The 17068-nt window shown below is 50.4% G+C and overlaps 1 protein-coding gene across 3 annotated transcripts in view; it reads left to right on the top strand.

Annotated features, from left to right (window-relative positions):
• MED14 (mediator complex subunit 14) overlaps positions 1-17068 on the top strand; it is a 127424-nt gene that overhangs the window by 19270 nt on the left and 91086 nt on the right. For all 3 annotated transcript variants that reach the window (XM_075335514.1, XM_075335515.1, XM_075335513.1), the window contains exons 4-8: positions 5408-5581; positions 5740-5869; positions 5961-6089; positions 6466-6573; positions 8170-8302. In XM_075335514.1, coding sequence (XP_075191629.1) covers positions 5408-5581; positions 5740-5869; positions 5961-6089; positions 6466-6573; positions 8170-8302 — 674 coding nt within the window. The remainder of the gene's footprint in view (positions 1-5407; positions 5582-5739; positions 5870-5960; positions 6090-6465; positions 6574-8169; positions 8303-17068) is intronic.

The following is a 17068-nucleotide window of genomic DNA, read 5'->3' as shown; positions in this document are numbered from 1 at the left end:
CCCTGCGTACAAGCCGCCGGGTACCTGTGCTTGCGTGCGGTGGCAGCCGGGTACCCATGGCTGTGTGCGGGCGGCAGCGGGGTAACTGTGTGAGGGCGGCAGCCGGGTACCTGTGTGAGGGCGGCAGCCGGCTGCCGCCCGCACGGGCACCCGACTGCCGCTCGCACACAGCACCCGGCTGCCGCCCGCACACAGCCATGGGTACCCGTCTGCCACCGCATGCAAGCACAGGTACCCGGCTGCCGACCCCACACAGCACCCGCTGCCGCCCGCACACAGCCACGGGTACCCGGCTGCCGCTGCACGCAAGTACAGGTACCCGGCCGCTTGCATGCAGCCACAGGCACCCCGCCGCCCGATCGCCTCAGACAGGACCCCCCCCGCTACCGCTTTATAAGACGCACCCCCCATTTTCCTCCCAAAATTTGGGGAGGAAAAGTGCGTCTTATAAAGCGAAAAATACGGTATGTCACACAAAATAGTTACTAAATAACATTTCCCACTTGTCAACTTTACACCAGCGCAATTTTTTCAAAGAAATTTTTTTTTCGTTAGGAAGTTAGAAGGGGTCAAAGTTCATCAGCAATTTCTAATTTTTCCAACAAAATTTACAAAATATTTTTTTAGGGACCACATCACATTTGAAGTGACTTTGTGAGGCCGAGGTGACAGAAAATACCCAAAAGTGACCCCATTCTAAAAACTGCACCCCTCACACTGCTCAAAACCACATCCAAGAAGTTTATTAACCCTTTAGCTGCGTCACAGGAACCAAAGCAATGTGGAAGGAAAAAATGAAAATTTTACTTTTTAACACAAAAATGTTACTTTAGCCATAAAATTTTCATTTTTACAAGGGAGAAAAGAGAAACTGCACCCTACAATTTATTATGCATTTTCTCCTGAGTACGCTGATACCCCATATGGGGTAAAAATCAATTGTTTGGGTGCACGGCAGAGGTCGAAAGGCAAGGAGCGCCATTTGAATTTTTGAACACAAAATTAGCTGCACTCATTAGCGGACGCCATGTCGGGTTTGAAGACCCCCTGAGGTGCCTAAACAATGGAGCTCCCCCACAAGTGACCCCATTTTGGAAACTAGAGCCCTCAAATATTTTTTCTAGATGTTTGATGAGCACTTTGAACACCTTGGGGCTTCACAGAAGTTTATAACGTTGAGCCGTGAAAAGAAAAAAAAATTTTTTTACCACAAAACTGTTGCTTCAACTAGGTAGCTTTTTTTCACAAGGGTATCAGGAAAAAATGCACCATAAAACGTATTGTCCATTTTCTCCTGAGTACGCAGATACCTCATATGTGGTGGAAATCAAATGTTTGGACACACGGCAGTGCTCGGAAGGCAAGGAGCGCCATTTGAATGAAAAATTAGCTGCACTCATTAGCGGACGCCATGTCAGGTTTGAAGACCCCCTGAGGTGCCTGAACAATGGAGCTCCCCCACAAGTGACCCCATTTTGGAAACTAGAGCCTTCAAATAATTTTTCTAGATGTTTGGTGAGCACTTTGAACACCTGGGGGCTTCACAGAAGTTTATAACGTTGAGCCGTGAAAAGAAAAAAAACATTTTTTTACCACAAAAATGTTGCTTCAACTAGGTAGCTTTTTTTTCACAAGGGTATCAGGAAAAAATGCACCATAAAACGTATTGTCCATTTTCTCCTGAGTACGCAGATACCTCATATGTGGTGGAAAGTAATTGTTGGGCGCATGGCGGGGCTCAGAAGAGAAGGGCACCATTTGACAGCAAAATTGATTGGAATCATTAGCGGACGCCATGTCACGTTTTTAGACCCCCCCATGGTGCCTAAACAGTGGAGCTCCCCCACAAATTACCCCATTTTGGAACTAGACCCCTCAAGGAATTTATCTAGATGTTTAGTGAGCCCCTTGTACCCCCAGGGGCTGCACTGAAAGTTGATAACGTTGAACGGTGAAAATTATTTATTTTTTTTTTTAAATTTTTTTTTAAAATTTTTGCAGCAACAAGGTAGCTTTTTTTTTTTTTCTCTTTTTACAACGGTATCAGGAAAAAATGCACCATAAAACGTATTGTGCAATTTTTCCCGAGTACGCAGATACCTCACATGTGGTGGAAATCAATTGTTTGGGCGCATGGCGGGGCTCAGAAGACAAGGAAGGCCATTTGACTTCTCAAACGCACAGATGCAGTGCACTGATCGGCCGCTGCAGGAGGCACGGTCGGATGAGATACAAAAAGCGCTGGGGATACGGAAAAAAAAAAAAAAAAAAAAGTCACGCCAAAAATTGAGCAGGGATGTTGATCCGCGCTCAGCGGGACGCACGGACAGATGCGATACTTTTTTTTTTCCGTATCCCTGACGCTTTTTGTATTGCATCAGTCCGTGCGTCCCGCCGAGCGCTGATCAGGGATGCACATAACGGATCGGCATCCCTGCTCAATTTTTGGCGTGACTTTTTTTTTTCCGTATCCCCGATGCTTTTTGTCACGCCAAAAATTGAGCAGGGATGCCGATCCGTTATGTGCATCCCTGATCAGCGCTCGGCGGGACGCACTGACAGATGCGATACAAAAAGCGTCGGGAATACGGGAAAAAAAAGTCCCGGCGAAAACTGACCACGGATGCAGATACGTTATCTGCATCCCTGATCAGCGCTCGGCGGGACGCACGGACGCATGAGGTGTAAAAATGGACAGGGGATAGAGGAAAAAAAGAAAAAAAAAAAAAAAAAAAGTTATACTCACAGTGCCCAGAGGATTTGCAGGAGGAACAGAAGGCAAGGAACAGCTTTGCAGCAGCAGCCAGCAGGCAGGAAGTTGGACAGCTCAGCAGAAGACCCAGGAAGAAGGACCCAGCGATGGAGGCAGATGTGATCGGCCGGTGAAGACAGGTAAGAGGACGTCGGGGGGACGGGGACAGCAGAGGGGGACGGGGACAGCAGAGGGGGACGGGGACAGCAGAGGGGGACGGGGACAGCAGAGGGGGACGGGGACAGCAGAGGGGGACGGGGACAGCAGAGGGGGACGGGGACAGCAGAGGGGGACGGGGACAGCAGAGGGGGACGGGGACAGCAGAGGGGGACGGGGACAGCAGAGGGGGACGGGGACAGCAGAGGGGGACGGGGACAGCAGAGGGGGACGGGGACAGCAGAGGGGGACGGGGACAGCAGAGGGGGACGGGGACAGCAGAGGGGGACGGGGACAGCAGAGGGGGACGGGGACAGCAGAGGGGGACGGGGACAGCAGAGGGGGACGGGGACAGCAGAGGGGGACGGGGACAGCAGAGGGGGACGGGGACAGCAGAGGGGGACGGGGACAGCAGAGGGGGACGGGGACAGCAGAGGGGGACGGGGACAGCAGAGGGGGACGGGGACAGCAGAGGAGGGAGATCACGGGGGAGGCCGGCAGACCGTGATGTCGGGGAGCAGACCGTGATGTCGGGGGGCAGACCGGGATGTCGGGGGGGCAGATCGGGATGTCTGGGGGGGCAGACCGGGATGTCTGGGGGGGCAGACCGGGATGTCTGGGGGGGCAGATCGGGATGTCTGGGGGGGGGCAGATCGGGATGTCTGGGGGGGGCAGATCGGGATGTGGGAGGACAGATCGGGATGTGGGGGCAGATCGCAGGGGGGCACGGGCAGGGGCCATTACGGGAGCGCGCAGGAGCAAATCACAAGAGCGCGCAGGGGCTGCAAGAGAGCAGGGGAGGAGGGATACCGGAGGAGCTGCAGAATAGAGATGGCGGGGGGCAGATCGGGATGTCGGGGGGGCAGATCGCAGGGGGGCACGCGCAGGGGCTGCAAGGTGAGCACAATACTCACCGCTCCCGCTCCTGCTCCATGACGTTACAGCAGCGGCAGCAGCAGCGGTGGCGTGGTACCACTAGTACCAGCCAGTGCTGCACGCTGCAGACATGTTGGGGGAGGGTCCCCAGACCAGCACAGGCCTGGGGAGGGCGGCCACCGGCAGATCAGACCGCCCCACTGCACACTGATTGGAGCGATTGGGGCGATCGTGCGATGACGCGCAATCAGTGCTGCAGGGGGGGGGGGGCCACGGTGTCTGCTTGCTTCCAGCCAATGATCGGAGCTGCTGCAGCTCCGGTCCTAGCTGGATTTTACAAGATCACACTATCCGAAAACAGCGTGATCAATGTGATTGGCGGTTCCGATTTGAACAGCCAATCACATCGATCGCCTATGGGGGGTGGTGATGCCACCCCCCTGGGGTCAAGCAAAGGGTCCCCTGCTGTAAAAAACAGCAGGGGACATCATTTGAAAGCCGTTGCTATGGCCACGGCAATCAAATGAAGTTTAGGCAGTAAAATTACGTCCCTGGTCGTTAAGTCACGTTAAAATAGGACGTAATTTTACTGCCCGCGGTCGTGAAGGGGTTAATGATCCTTTTTTTTTTTTTTATTTTTTATTTTTTTTTTTATTTAGTGCCAACATATTTCTGCAGCGCTTTGCATACATCAACAACACTCTCCCCATAGGGGATCACAATTGAAATTCCCTATTTTTGTCATTGGAGTACAATATGGACCAAACCTTTAGTAGTGGACATACTCTGCATTTTGATGCACTCCTCTTTTCCATGCAGAATTATTTCTGGCGCAATTGAGGGCAATATAAATATACAGCATCTACATACAAAGCTGGCTGAATGTTTGTGCAGTCTGTCAGAATTAAAGGAGCAAGTTAAAATTGTGTTTGTTTTTTTTTTTTGGATGGGGGGGCATCGCTAAGGCAGGAGAATTAAACCTGTAAATCTTCCACGCTCCGCTCTCACCACTCATCTAGGAACTAGTCATCTTTTAAGGCTGGGGCCACACGGGGCACTACTGCGATGCTCTCATGAGACTCGGCTCGTGCTGGCAGCACAGCAGGAGCCGAGTGTCATGCGAGTGTGCCTCCGTCTGAGGTCCGACCCTGCGAGCAGACCTCAGCTGTGAGGGGCGGGCCAGCACGGAGGAGGAGAGGGAGGGATTTATCTCCCTATCTCCTCCGTAGTCGGCTATTGCCATTTTCGCACTGCACTGGCAGTACACCGGTGTACCGCGAGTGCAGTGCGATTTTTTTTTTTTTTTTTTTTTTTTTTTCCTCTCGTCCCATAGACTTGAATGGGTGCGAGAGAGTCTCGCCTTACAATCGCAGCATGCTGCAATTGTTTTCTCGGTCCGATTAGGGCTGAGAAAATAATCGCTCATGTGTGCTGACACAGGCTAGAATTGGTCCGAGGGGAATGTGATGTTTTATCGCACTCCACTCGCACCGATTTTCTCGCCGTGTAGCTTAGGCCTAAGGCTTATTGCCACAATTTTAATCCTGATAATCCACATGTGAACTTAGTCTGATCTTGTTGTCTGTTTTCCTTACTCTAAGTGAACCTTCTTTTCTTCTGCAGATGATCTCAAGCTTTCTTGACCAGCAAACCATCTTGTTTGTTGACACTGCCGACAGACTCGCATCATTGGCGAGAGATGCCCTTGTGCACGCACGTTTGCCGAGTTTTGCAATTCCTTATGCAATTGATGTTCTTACAACAGGGTCCTATCCACGACTGCCAACATGTATCAGGGTATGTAAGTGAGAAAGTGATTGTCGACAATTTGACATGTTTGTCTCATCTGCATTGTCACTGCCTGGTGGGTTTTTCTGATTTTCTTCATTGGACAGTCCTGTCTGATTATCATGCCTGTTGCCTAACTAGCTAACTTTTTTTTTTTTACCTAACAGGATAAAATAATTCCTCCTGATCCAATTACCAAAATTGAAAAACAATCAACTCTTCACCAACTTAACCAGATCCTTAGGCATCGGCTAGTTACTACAGACCTCCCTCCGCAGCTGGCGAATCTTACCGTTGGTATGAAGACTGCTTGTGTTGTAGTTTATTTACATATGTGTAGACGTTCTCTGAATACCTCTATACGTTTTTCTATACAATTACTCTGTAGCAAATGGAAGAGTGAAATTTCGTGTTGAAGGAGAATTTGAAGCTACTCTTACAGTAATGGGAGATGATCCTGATGTTCCATGGAGACTTCTAAAACTGGAAGTTCTGGTGGAAGATAAGGAAACCGGAGGTAATTTATAAACTGATGGGAAATGTTATGAATTTCTTAAAGTGGAAGTCTAAATTTCACAGCAAAGCAACATTAGCTTTGTATAATGTAGAGTCTCATTTATGTATCAAAGAACAGTTTAATATCCTTTTAACCTTGTAACAATTGTGAATTCAGATATGTATGTATTAAAATGTAGCCTTAATAATGTAGTGTACATGTTGAAATGTGTTTTGTGCGTTTGCTTATGTAGTGGTTGTAGTACAAGAATGTTTTTTGTATTTCTTTCACTTTGTAAAGCTATTACATTGATGTTTCTTCCTATGTTACAGAATATATGCCTGTTTTTTTTTTTTTATATTAAGTTAATTGTGAACAATTTTTATTTTGCTTCCAGATGGTCGTGCACTAGTTCATAGCATGCAAATAAACTTCATTCACCAGTTGGTTCAATCCAGGCTCTTTTCTGATGAGAAACCACTTCAGGATATGTACACATGCTTGCGTATCCTTTTCTATTTTACCTATAATATATCGGGTTTTTTCATATATTATATGTTTTTTTTAAACAAATGTATTCTGTTCATGGTAACTTACTTTACTTTATAAATAGTTTGCATAATGCTTAATCCAAGAAATCTTATCCAAGTGAAAATGTGTTCAGGCTTTACCATTAGTGGTAAGTGAGTAGTAAGATCTATTCGGGTTCGGAATATTCGTACTGAATACTTAGTTCTATTCCAGTATTTGTCACGAGAAAAGATAGGTGAATAAGCTGCTGATTGGGGTTGACGGGTCTGGCTGGACTTTAAAAAATAAAAAATTAAGAAAAAAAATCCAGTTGGGGACTTGAACCTGAACATCTTGCTGGACGCCGAGCCCCATATAACTTTATGGGGACTCGAACATTGTTCTGTAAAATGGAGGTAGAAAGGATTAGAGCAGGATAGTTATACTTAACAGAGTTTCGCGAGCAGCTGTCAGAGATTTATTTTCAGATCCGTTCATTAACCCTCATACATACATATTCACTGCTTCCCTGCCCACAGTCAGTTCTGGAGTCTGTGATTGGATTCAGTCAGACCATGCCCCCTCTCTGTATGGCAGCATCTGTGATTGATTGGATTCACACACACTGCGTCTCTGTAGTTGTGTAAAAATAAATAAAATTGGCTTGGGGTCCCCCATATATTGTGATATCCAATGTGTGGCCAAAGGAAGGACCACCACATCAAAACCCTGTCATAGCCAGCCCAATCTCCAGACCTGGACCCCATTGAAAACCTCTGGAATGTAATCAAGAGGAAGATGAATAGTAACAAGCCATCAAACAAACTGCTTACATTTTTGCGCCAGGAGTGGCATAAGGTCACCCAAAAGCAGTGTGAAAGACTGGAAGAAAGCATGCCAAGACGCATGAAAGCTGTGATTAAAAATCATGGTTATTCCACAAAATACTGATTTCTGAACTCTTCCTGAGTTAAAACATTAGTATTGTTGTCTCCTAAATGATTATGAACTTGTTTTCTTTGCATTATTTGAGGTCCGAAAGCAATGCATTGTTTTGTTGTTTTGACCATTTCTCATTTTTAGAAAATAAATACAAAATTTATTGCTTGGAAATTCGGAGACGTTGTCAGTAGTTTATAGAATAAAAGAACAATTTACATTTTACTCAAAAATATACCTATAAAGATAAAAATCCCCCAAAAGATGGAACATTTTGCAGTGGTCTCTTAATTTTTGCCAGAGCTGTATTTCTCAATGTGGGTAATGATAGTCTCTTTATGCATTCTAGCAAGGTTCCTGTTGTTATTGTGCCCCCTTTTAGACCAAAATAAATACTTTATAAAGTGGTCTCTTTTTTGTATGCAAATCTTGTTAATTGTACACGGGGGCGGGCTGTCTGTTGTCCGTTATTCTGCCTTCTGCTGCTTTATGCCGTCCCCCATCGCTCAATTTCATACCTCAGGACGCTGCCCTGTGAAAAACTTAAAATACAGTATATGCATTTTTGGAGAAGGCTGTACATAGAACCAAGCAATTTTATATGTCGTCTCTTGCTTTTTCTGTACTGTTTCCTTAATTTTGTGCTGTATAGATTCTTTCTGCTTATCGCTTCAACTGGAAGTCCTGCATTCGCAGGCGCAAATGCTAATAAGGGAACGCTGGGGAGATCTCGTTCAGATTGAAAGATACATTGCAGGGAAATGCCTCATTCTGGCTGTTTGGAAGTACGTATTCATGATTTGTATTTAAAGGAGGGATTGTACCTTAACCCAGAATTTATTAACTTTGTGTATAGAGTGTATTGCTTAAAGGGACAATGTCACCAGGTTTTTGCCACCTAATGTGAGAGCAGCATAACATAGGGGCAGACATCCTGATTCCAGTGATGTCACTTACTGGGTTGCTTAGTGTAGATTTGATACAATCACTGTTTTATCAGCAGTAGATTATCATTAGAGGACTACTTGGCGTGCTGCCAGGTAGTCCAGCATATTCATGAGCTCTGTATAACTTCTAGATCTGCAGCAGAGAAAACAGTGATTTCTTTGTCGCTCTATTGGGAGACCCAGACAATTGGGTGTATAGGCTATGCCTCCGGAGGCCGCACAAAGTATTACACTCAAAAGTGTTAAGCCCCTCCCCTTCTGCCTATACACCCCCCGTGCTCCCACGGGCTCCTCAGTTTTTTTGCTTTGTGCGAAGGAGGTCAGACACGCACAGCACAGCTCCACAAATTAGTCAGCAGCAGCTGCTGACTATGTCGGTTGGAAGAAAAGTGGGCCCCATATAGGGCCCCCAGCATGCTCCCTTCTCACCCCACTCTTGTCGGCGGTGTTGTTAAGGTTGAGGTATCCATTGCGGGTACGGAGGCTGGAGCCCACATGCTGCTTTCCTTCCCCATCCCCCTCAGGGCTCTGGGTGAAGTGGGATCCTATCGGTCTCCAGGCACTGAGACCGTGCTTCATCCACAACTCCTGTGGAGACTGCTGGATAGGAGCCGGATACCGTTCAGGGACATGGCCCTGCTACGTGAAGGTACTCTGTATCCCTGTGGGGACCGCGCACGGCAACACCTCAGCTTTGCTGGGTGTGCTAGTGCACCGGGGGACCGGGTTAAACTGTGCCATTACACACTCCGCGTCGCTGAGTGTGTTTATATGTAGGGGCTACCGCGCTAACCACCGCTGCCATGGGAAACTGCGGCGCGGCTGGGACTTGTAGTTCGCCGGGGACTTCGGCGTTGGCCGCGCTTTTACGGCGGCCACGCTTATACTCGAGTCCCCGGCTTGGCTTGCGGCCTAGTTTCCCTTTCTCCCGCCCTCAGCCCTGACAGGCAGGGGAAGGGCGGGACGCTGCACGGAAGAGCAGCACTGAGGGCTGGAATATGATTTCCATACTCCACCCCCCTCACTGTGCACAGTGTGAGCACCTCGGCTACGCCCACGGCTCCCTCCTCTCGTCAGGACGTCGCAGCCATTTCCTGTCAGCTCCTACGACGCTGCAGAGTGGGATTAACCCTGAGAGACCCAGACACGGTCTCTGGTGGCCTCATAACCGCTTTAGGCGGATGGTAAGCAGCACCTGTGGTGCTAGCCTCATGGTGCTGTAGTGTACTGATACATTATTTGTTTTTAGTATATATTTTACACTGTATGAGCACAGTTCATTCTGGCTATATACCCTAGTGTGTTACTCAGGGAAAACAATAGCATGGCGCCCACAAAAGGCAGGGGTGCCAAAAACACATATTATGCTGCCTGCGGCGCTTGTACGACCCAGCTGCCGGCAGGTTCCATTAACCCTCATTGTGTGCATGTTCGGCCCCGGTGACACTTCTTTACCAGGGCCTCTGCTAAGAGGGGCCCAGGGGGAGCCACCTGTTGAACGGGGACGGAGTTTGCAAAACTCTCTGAGACTATGGCTAAGATACTAGAAGCCTTGCAGTCCAGGCCGGTATCTCAGCAAAGGGACTCTGTTGAATCATTGTTCCCTGGCCCCCCTCAGTTGGACCAACAATGTCCTCCCGGGGTATCTCATACATCCCAGGCTGAGGGTTCTGACTTAAACCCCAGCCCCAGACCGACTAAGCGGGCTCGCTTAGAATTTCCCTCGACATCATATTGTTCAGGGTCTCAGCGGGGGGAATCTCTGGTGATAATGCGGAGACAGCTGATCAGGATTCTGATCCTGAGGGCGCTCTCAATCTTAATACTCCAGACGGGGACGCCATACTGAATGTTCTTATTGCGTCCTTCGATCAAATGCTGGATATTTCTCCCTCAGCTCCTCCGGCGGAGGAGTCAGCTTCTCTTACACCGAGTATGTTTCTAGACCACTCTGATTTCAGAGAGGCAGTCCAGAATCATCATGCTTGTCCAGATAAGCGTTTTTTCTAAGCGCCTTAAGGATACACGTTATCCTTTTCCCCCTGACGTGGTTAAAGGTTGGACTCAGTGTCCCAAAGTGGATCCTCCAATCTCCAGACTGGCGGCTAGATCCATTCTTGCAGTGGACGAGGGGGCCTCGCTCAAGGATGCCACTGACAGGCAGATGGAGCTCTGGTTGAAATCCATCTATGAAGCTATCAGAGCTTCTTTTGCCCCAGCATTCGCAGCTGTATGGGCGCTACAAGCTATCTCAGCAGGTCAAGCACAAATTGAAGCAGCCACATGCACGGCCGCGCCACAAGTGGCATCCATTACCACCCAGACCTCGGCAATTGCGTCTTACGCTGTTATTGCTGTCCTGGACTCTGCGAGCCGTACGGCGGTCGCGGCCGCCAATTCGGTGGTACTCCGCAGGGCCTTGTGGCTACGGGAATGGAAGGCAGATTCTGCTTCCAAAAAAGCGCTTAACCAGTTTGCCAATTTCTGGCGACAGGCTGTTTGGCGAGCGTCTGGATGAAATCATCAAACAATCCAAGGGAAAGGATACATCCTTACCCCAGTCCAAACAGGACATACTCCAACGGAGGAGAGGGCAGTCGAGGTTTCGGTCCTTTCAGGGCGCGGGCAGGTCCCAATTCTCCTCGTCCAAAAGGTCTCAGAAAGTACAAAGGAACTCTGATGCATGGCGGTCTAAGTCACGTCCTTAAAAGGCCACCGGAGGCGCCGCTAACAAAGCGGCTTCCTCATGACTTTCGACCTCCTCTAGTAGCATCCGCGGTCGGTGGCAGGCTTTCCCGCTTTTGCGACACCTGGCTGCCACAAATAAAAGACCGCTGGGTGAGAGACATTCTGTCTCACGGTTACAAGATAGAGTTCACCTCTCGTCCCCCGACTCGATCCTTCAGGTCATCCCCGCCTCACTAGCGAGCCGAGGCTCTTCTGCAGGCGCTGCGCACTCTGAAAGCAGAAGGAGTGGTGATCCCGGTTCCTCTTCAGCAACTGAGCCACGGTTTTTCTCCAACTTGTTTGTGGTCCCAAAGGAGGACGGGTCTTTCCGCCCGGTCCTGGACCTGAAACTGCTCAACAAACATGTAAAAACCAGACGGTTCAGGATGGAATCCCCCCGCTCCGTCATCGCCTCAATGTCCCAAGGAGATTTCCTTGCGTCGATCGATATCAAAGATGCTTATTTCCACGTACCGATTGCTCCAGAGCACTAGCGCTTCTTGCGCTTCGCCATAGGAAATGAACACCTGCAGTTCGTGGCACTGCCGTTCGGCCTGGCAACAGCCCCACGGGTTTTTACCAAGGTTATGGCTACTGTAGTAGCGGTCCTCCACTCTCAGGGTCACTCGGTGATCCCGTACTTGGATACTGATCAAGGCACCCTCTCAAGAGGCATGCCAACGCAGCCTCGACGCTTCCCTGGAGACTCTCCAGGGTGTCGGGTGGATCATCAATTTTACAAAGTCAAATCTGACACCGGCCCAATCGCTGACATATCTTGGCATGGAGTTTCATACCCTCTCAGCGATAGTGAAGCTTCCGCTGATCAAGCAGTAGTCACTACAGAAAGGGGTACAATCTCTCCTTCAAGGCCAGTCGCACTCCTTGAGGCGCCTCATGCACTTCCTGGGGAAGATGGTGGCAGCAATGGAGGCAGTCCCTTTCGCGCAGTTTCACCTGCGTCCCCTTCAATGGGACATCCTACGCAAATGGGACAGGAAGCCGACGTCCCTCGACAGGACCGTCTCCCTCTCTCAGGCGACCAAAGCTTTCCTTCGGTGGTGGCTCCTTCCCACTTCATTATCGAAGGGGATATCCTTCCTACCCCCATCCTGGGAAGTAGTCACGACAGACGCGAGTCTGTCAGGGTGGGGAGCGGTTTTTCTCCACCACAGGGCTCAGGGTACGTGGACCCAGCAAGAGTCCTCGCTTCAGATCAACGTGCTGGACATACGGGCAGTGTATCTTGCCCAGAAAGCGTTCCAGCAGTGGCTGGAGGGCAAGCAGATCCGAATTCAGTCGGACAATTCCACAGCGGTGGCATACTTCAACCACCAAGGCGACACACGCAGCCGGCAAGCCTTCCAGGAAGTCCGGCGGATTTTGATGTGGGTGGAAGCCACGGCATCCACCATATCCGCAGTTCACATCCCAGGCGTGGAAAACTGGGAAGCAGATTATTTCAGTTGCCAGGGCATGGACGCAGGGGAATGGTCCCTTCACCCGGACGTGTTTCAGGAGATCTGTTGCTGCTGGGGGGTGCCGGACGTCGACCTCATGGCGTCCCGGCACAACAACAAGGTACCAATGTTCATGGCACGGTCTCAAGATCCCAGAGCTCTGGCGGCAGACGCCTTAGTTCAGGATTGGTCGCAGTTTCAGCTCCCTTATGTGTTTCCTCCGCTGGCACTGTTGCCCAGAGTGTTACGCAAGATCAGGACCGACTGCCGCCGCGCCATCCTCGTCGCTCCAGACTGGCCAAGGTGGTCATGGTACCCGGATCTGTGGCATCTCACGGTCGGCCGACCGTGGACACTACCAGACCAAACAGACTTGCTATCTCGAGGGCCGTTTTTTCCATCTGAATTCTGCGGCCCTCAACCTGACTGTGTGGCCATTGAGTCCTGGACCCTAGCGTCTTCAGGGTTATCTCAAGACGTCTTTGCCACTATGAGACAGGCTAGGAAACCAACGTCCGCCAAGATCTACCACAGGACGTGGAAAATTTTCCTGTCGTGGTGCTCTGCTCAGGGTTTTTTCTCCCTGGCCTTTTGCCTTGCCCACTTTTCTGTCCTTCTTTCAATCTGGACTGGAAAAGGGTTTGTCGCTCGGCTCCCTTAAGGGACAAGTCTCAGCGCTCTCTGTGTTTTTCCAGAAGCGCCTAGCCAGGCTTCCACAGGTACGCACGTTCCTGCAGGGGGTTTGTCACATCGTTCCACCTTACAAGAGGCTGTTAGAACCCTGGGATCTAAACAGGGTGCTGATGGTTCTTCAGAAACCACCATTCGAGCCAATGAGAGATATTTCCCTCTCACAACTTTCGCAGAAAGTGTTTTTTTTCTAGTAGCAGTCACTTCTCTTCGGAGAGTGTCTGAGCTAGCAGCATTGTCGTGCAAAGCCCCTTTCCTGGTGTTTCACCAAGACAAGGTGGTTCTACGTCCGGTTCCGGATTTTCTCCCTAAGGTGGTATCCTCCTTTCATCTCAATCAGGATATCTCCTTACCTTCTTTTTATCCTCATCCAGTTCACCAATGTGAAAAGGATTTGCACTTGTTCGATTTGGTGAGAGCACTCAGACTCTACATTTCTCGTACGGCGCCCTTGCGCCGCTCGGCTGCACTCTTTGTCCTTGTCGCTGGCCAGCGTAAAGGGTCACAGGTTTCCAAATCAACCCTGGCTCGGTGGATCAAGGAGCCAATTATCGAAGCTTACCGTTCGGCTGGGCTTCCGGTTCCATCAGGGCTGAGGGCCCATTCTACCAGAGCCGTGGGCGCGTCCTGGGCTTTGAGGCACCAGGCTGCGGCTCAGCAGGTGTGTCAGGCGGCTACCTGGTCGAGCCTGCACACTTTCACGAAACACTATCAGGTGCATACCTATGCTTCGGCGGATGCCAGCCTAGGTAGACGAGTCCTTCAGGCGGCGGTTGCCCACCTGTAGGAAAGGGCCGTTTTACGGCTCTCTTACGAGGTATTATTTTACCCACCCAGGGACTGCTTTTGGACGTCCCAATTGTCTGGGTCTCCCAATAGAGCGACAAAGAAGAAGGGAATTTTGTTTACTTACCGTAAATTCCTTTTCTTCTAGCTCTAATTGGGAGACCCAGCACCCTCCCCTGTTTTTTTGTGTACACATGTTGTTCATGTTGAATGGTTTCAGTTCTCCGATATTCCTTCGGATTGAAGTTACTTTAAACCAGTTTATAATTCTTTTTCCTCCTTCTTGCTTTTGCACCAAAACTGAGGAGCCCGTGGGAGCACGGGGGGTGTATAGGCAGAAGGGGAGGGGCTTAACACTTTTGAGTGTAATACTTTGTGCGGCCTCCGGAGGCATAGCCTATACACCCAATTGTCTGGGTCTCCCAATTAGAGCTAGAAGAAAAGGAATTTACGGTAAGTAAACAAAATTCCCTTCTTTATCAAAATAACAGCAAACTGCCCAGTAAGTGACACATTGCTAGAATCAGGATCTGTCTCTACATTATGCCGCTCTCAGATGGGGGAGCAAAAACCTGGTGACAGCAGTAAATTCCTTGCTGCTTCCTTATTGGTGCTATGGCCAAGGTTCCTATCAGACAGATTACCACCAACTATACAATAATGATTTTTCTTTGTCGCTCTATTGGGAGACCCAGACAATTGGGTTGTATAGGCTATGCCTACGGAGGCCGCACAAAGTATTACACTCAAAAGTGTTAAGCCCCTCCCCTTCTGCCTATACACCCCCCGTGCTCCCACGGGCTCCTCAGTTTGTTGCTTTGTGCGAAGGAGGTCAGACACACACAGCACAGCTCCACAAGATTGGTCAGCAGCAGCTGCTGACCATGTCGGATGGAAGAAAAGTGGGCCCATATAGGGCCCCCAGCATGCTCCCTTCTCACCCCACTCTTGTCGGCGGTGTTGTTAAGGTTGAGGTATCCATTGCGGGTACGGAGGCTGGAGCCCACATGCTGTTTTCCTTCCCCATCCCCCTCAGGGCTCTGGGCGAAGTGGGATCCTATCGGTCTCCAGGCACTGAGACCGTGCTTCATCCACAACTCCTGTGGAGCCTGCTGGATAGGAGCCGGATACCGTTCAGGGACATGGCCCTGCTACGTGAAGGTACTCTGTATCCCTGTGGGGACCGCGCACGGCAACACCTCAGCTTTGCTGGGTGTGCTAGTGCACCGGGCCGCGGCGCTGACCGGGTTAAATGTGCCATTACACACTCAGCGTCGCTGAGTGTGTTTATATGTAGGGGCTACCGCGCTAACCGCCGCTGCCATGGGAAACTGCGGCGCGGCTGGGACTTGTAGTTCGCCGGGGACTTCGGCGTGTGCCGCGCTTTTACGGCGGACACGCTTATACTCGAGTCCCCGGCTTGGCTTGCGGCCTAGTTTTCCCTTTCTCCCGCCCTCAGCCCTGACAGGCAGGGGGAAGGGCGGGACGCTGCACGGAACGAGCAGCACTGAGGGCTGGAGTATGATTTGCATACTCCACCCCCCCCTCACTGTGCACAGTGTGAGCACCAGTTCCCGCTCTTTCTCGGCCACGCCCACGGCTCCCTCCTCTCGTCAGGACGCCGCAGCCATTCCTGTCAGCTCCTCCGACGCTGCAGAGAGGGACAAACCCTGGGAGACCCAGACACGGTCTCTGGTGGCCTCACAACCGCTTTAAAGCGGGTGGTAAGCAGCACCTTTTGGTGCTAGCCCCATGGTGCTGTAGCGTATTGATACATTATTTGTTTATAGTATATACTCTACACTGTATGAGCACAGTTCATTCTGGCTATATACCCTATTGTGTTACACAGGGAAATCAATAGCATGGCGCCCACAAAAGGCAGGGGTGCCAAAACACAGGCTTATTATGCTGCCTGCGCCGCATGTATGACTCCACTACCGGCAGGTTCCACTGACCCTCATTGTGTGCACTGTTCGGCCCCTGTGGCACTTGTTCAGCCAGAGCCTCTGCTAAGAGGGGCCCAGGGGGAGCCACCTGTTGGCACTGTCCAGGTGACAGGGACTGAGTTTGCTAAACTCTCTGAGACTATGGCTAAGATACTAGAAGCCTTGCAGTCCAGGCCGGTATCTCAGCAAAGGGATTCTGTTGAATCATTGTTCCCTGACCCCCCTCAGTTGGTCCAACAATGTCCTCCCGGGGTATCTCATACATCCCAGGCTGCGGGTTCTGACTTAGACCACAGCCCCAGACCGAATAAGCGGGCTCGCTTAGAATTTCCCTCGACATCATATTGTTTAGGGTCTCAGCGGGGGGAATCTCTGGTTGATGATGCGGAGACAGCTGATCAGGATTCTGATCCTGAGGGCGCTCTCAATCTTAATACTCCAGACGGGGACGCCATAGTGAACGATCTTATTGCGTCCATCAATCAAATGCTGGATATTTCTCCCTCAGCTCCTCCGGCGGAGGAGTCAGCTTCTCTTACACCGAGTATGTTTCTAGACCACTCTGATTTCAGAGAGGCAGTCCAGAATCACCATGCTTGTCCAGATAAGCGTTTTTCTAAGCGCCTTAAGGATACACGTTATCCTTTTCCCCCTGACGTGGTTAAAGGTTGGACTCAGTGTCCCAAAGTGGACCCTCCAATCTCCAGACTGGCGGCTAGATCCATACTTGCAGTGGAAGATGGGGCCTCGCTCAAAGATGCCACTGACAGGCAGATGGAGCTCTGGTTGAAATCCATCTATGAAGCTATCGGAGCTTCTTTTGCCCCAGCATTCGCAGCCGTTTGGGCGCTACAAGCTATCTCAGCAGGTCAAGCGCAAATTGAAGCAGCCACATGCACGGCCGCGCCACAAGTGGCATCCATTACCACCCAGACCTCGGCAATTGCGTCTTACGCTATTAATGCGGTCATGGACTCTGCGAGTCGTACGGC

The sequence above is a fragment of the Anomaloglossus baeobatrachus genome, chromosome 2, assembly GCF_048569485.1.
Source record: "Anomaloglossus baeobatrachus isolate aAnoBae1 chromosome 2, aAnoBae1.hap1, whole genome shotgun sequence".
Classification (NCBI taxonomy): domain Eukaryota; kingdom Metazoa; phylum Chordata; class Amphibia; order Anura; family Aromobatidae; genus Anomaloglossus; species Anomaloglossus baeobatrachus.
The sequence above is the reverse complement of the archived record's forward strand: the minus strand, read 5'-3'. Positions and strand labels throughout refer to the sequence as shown.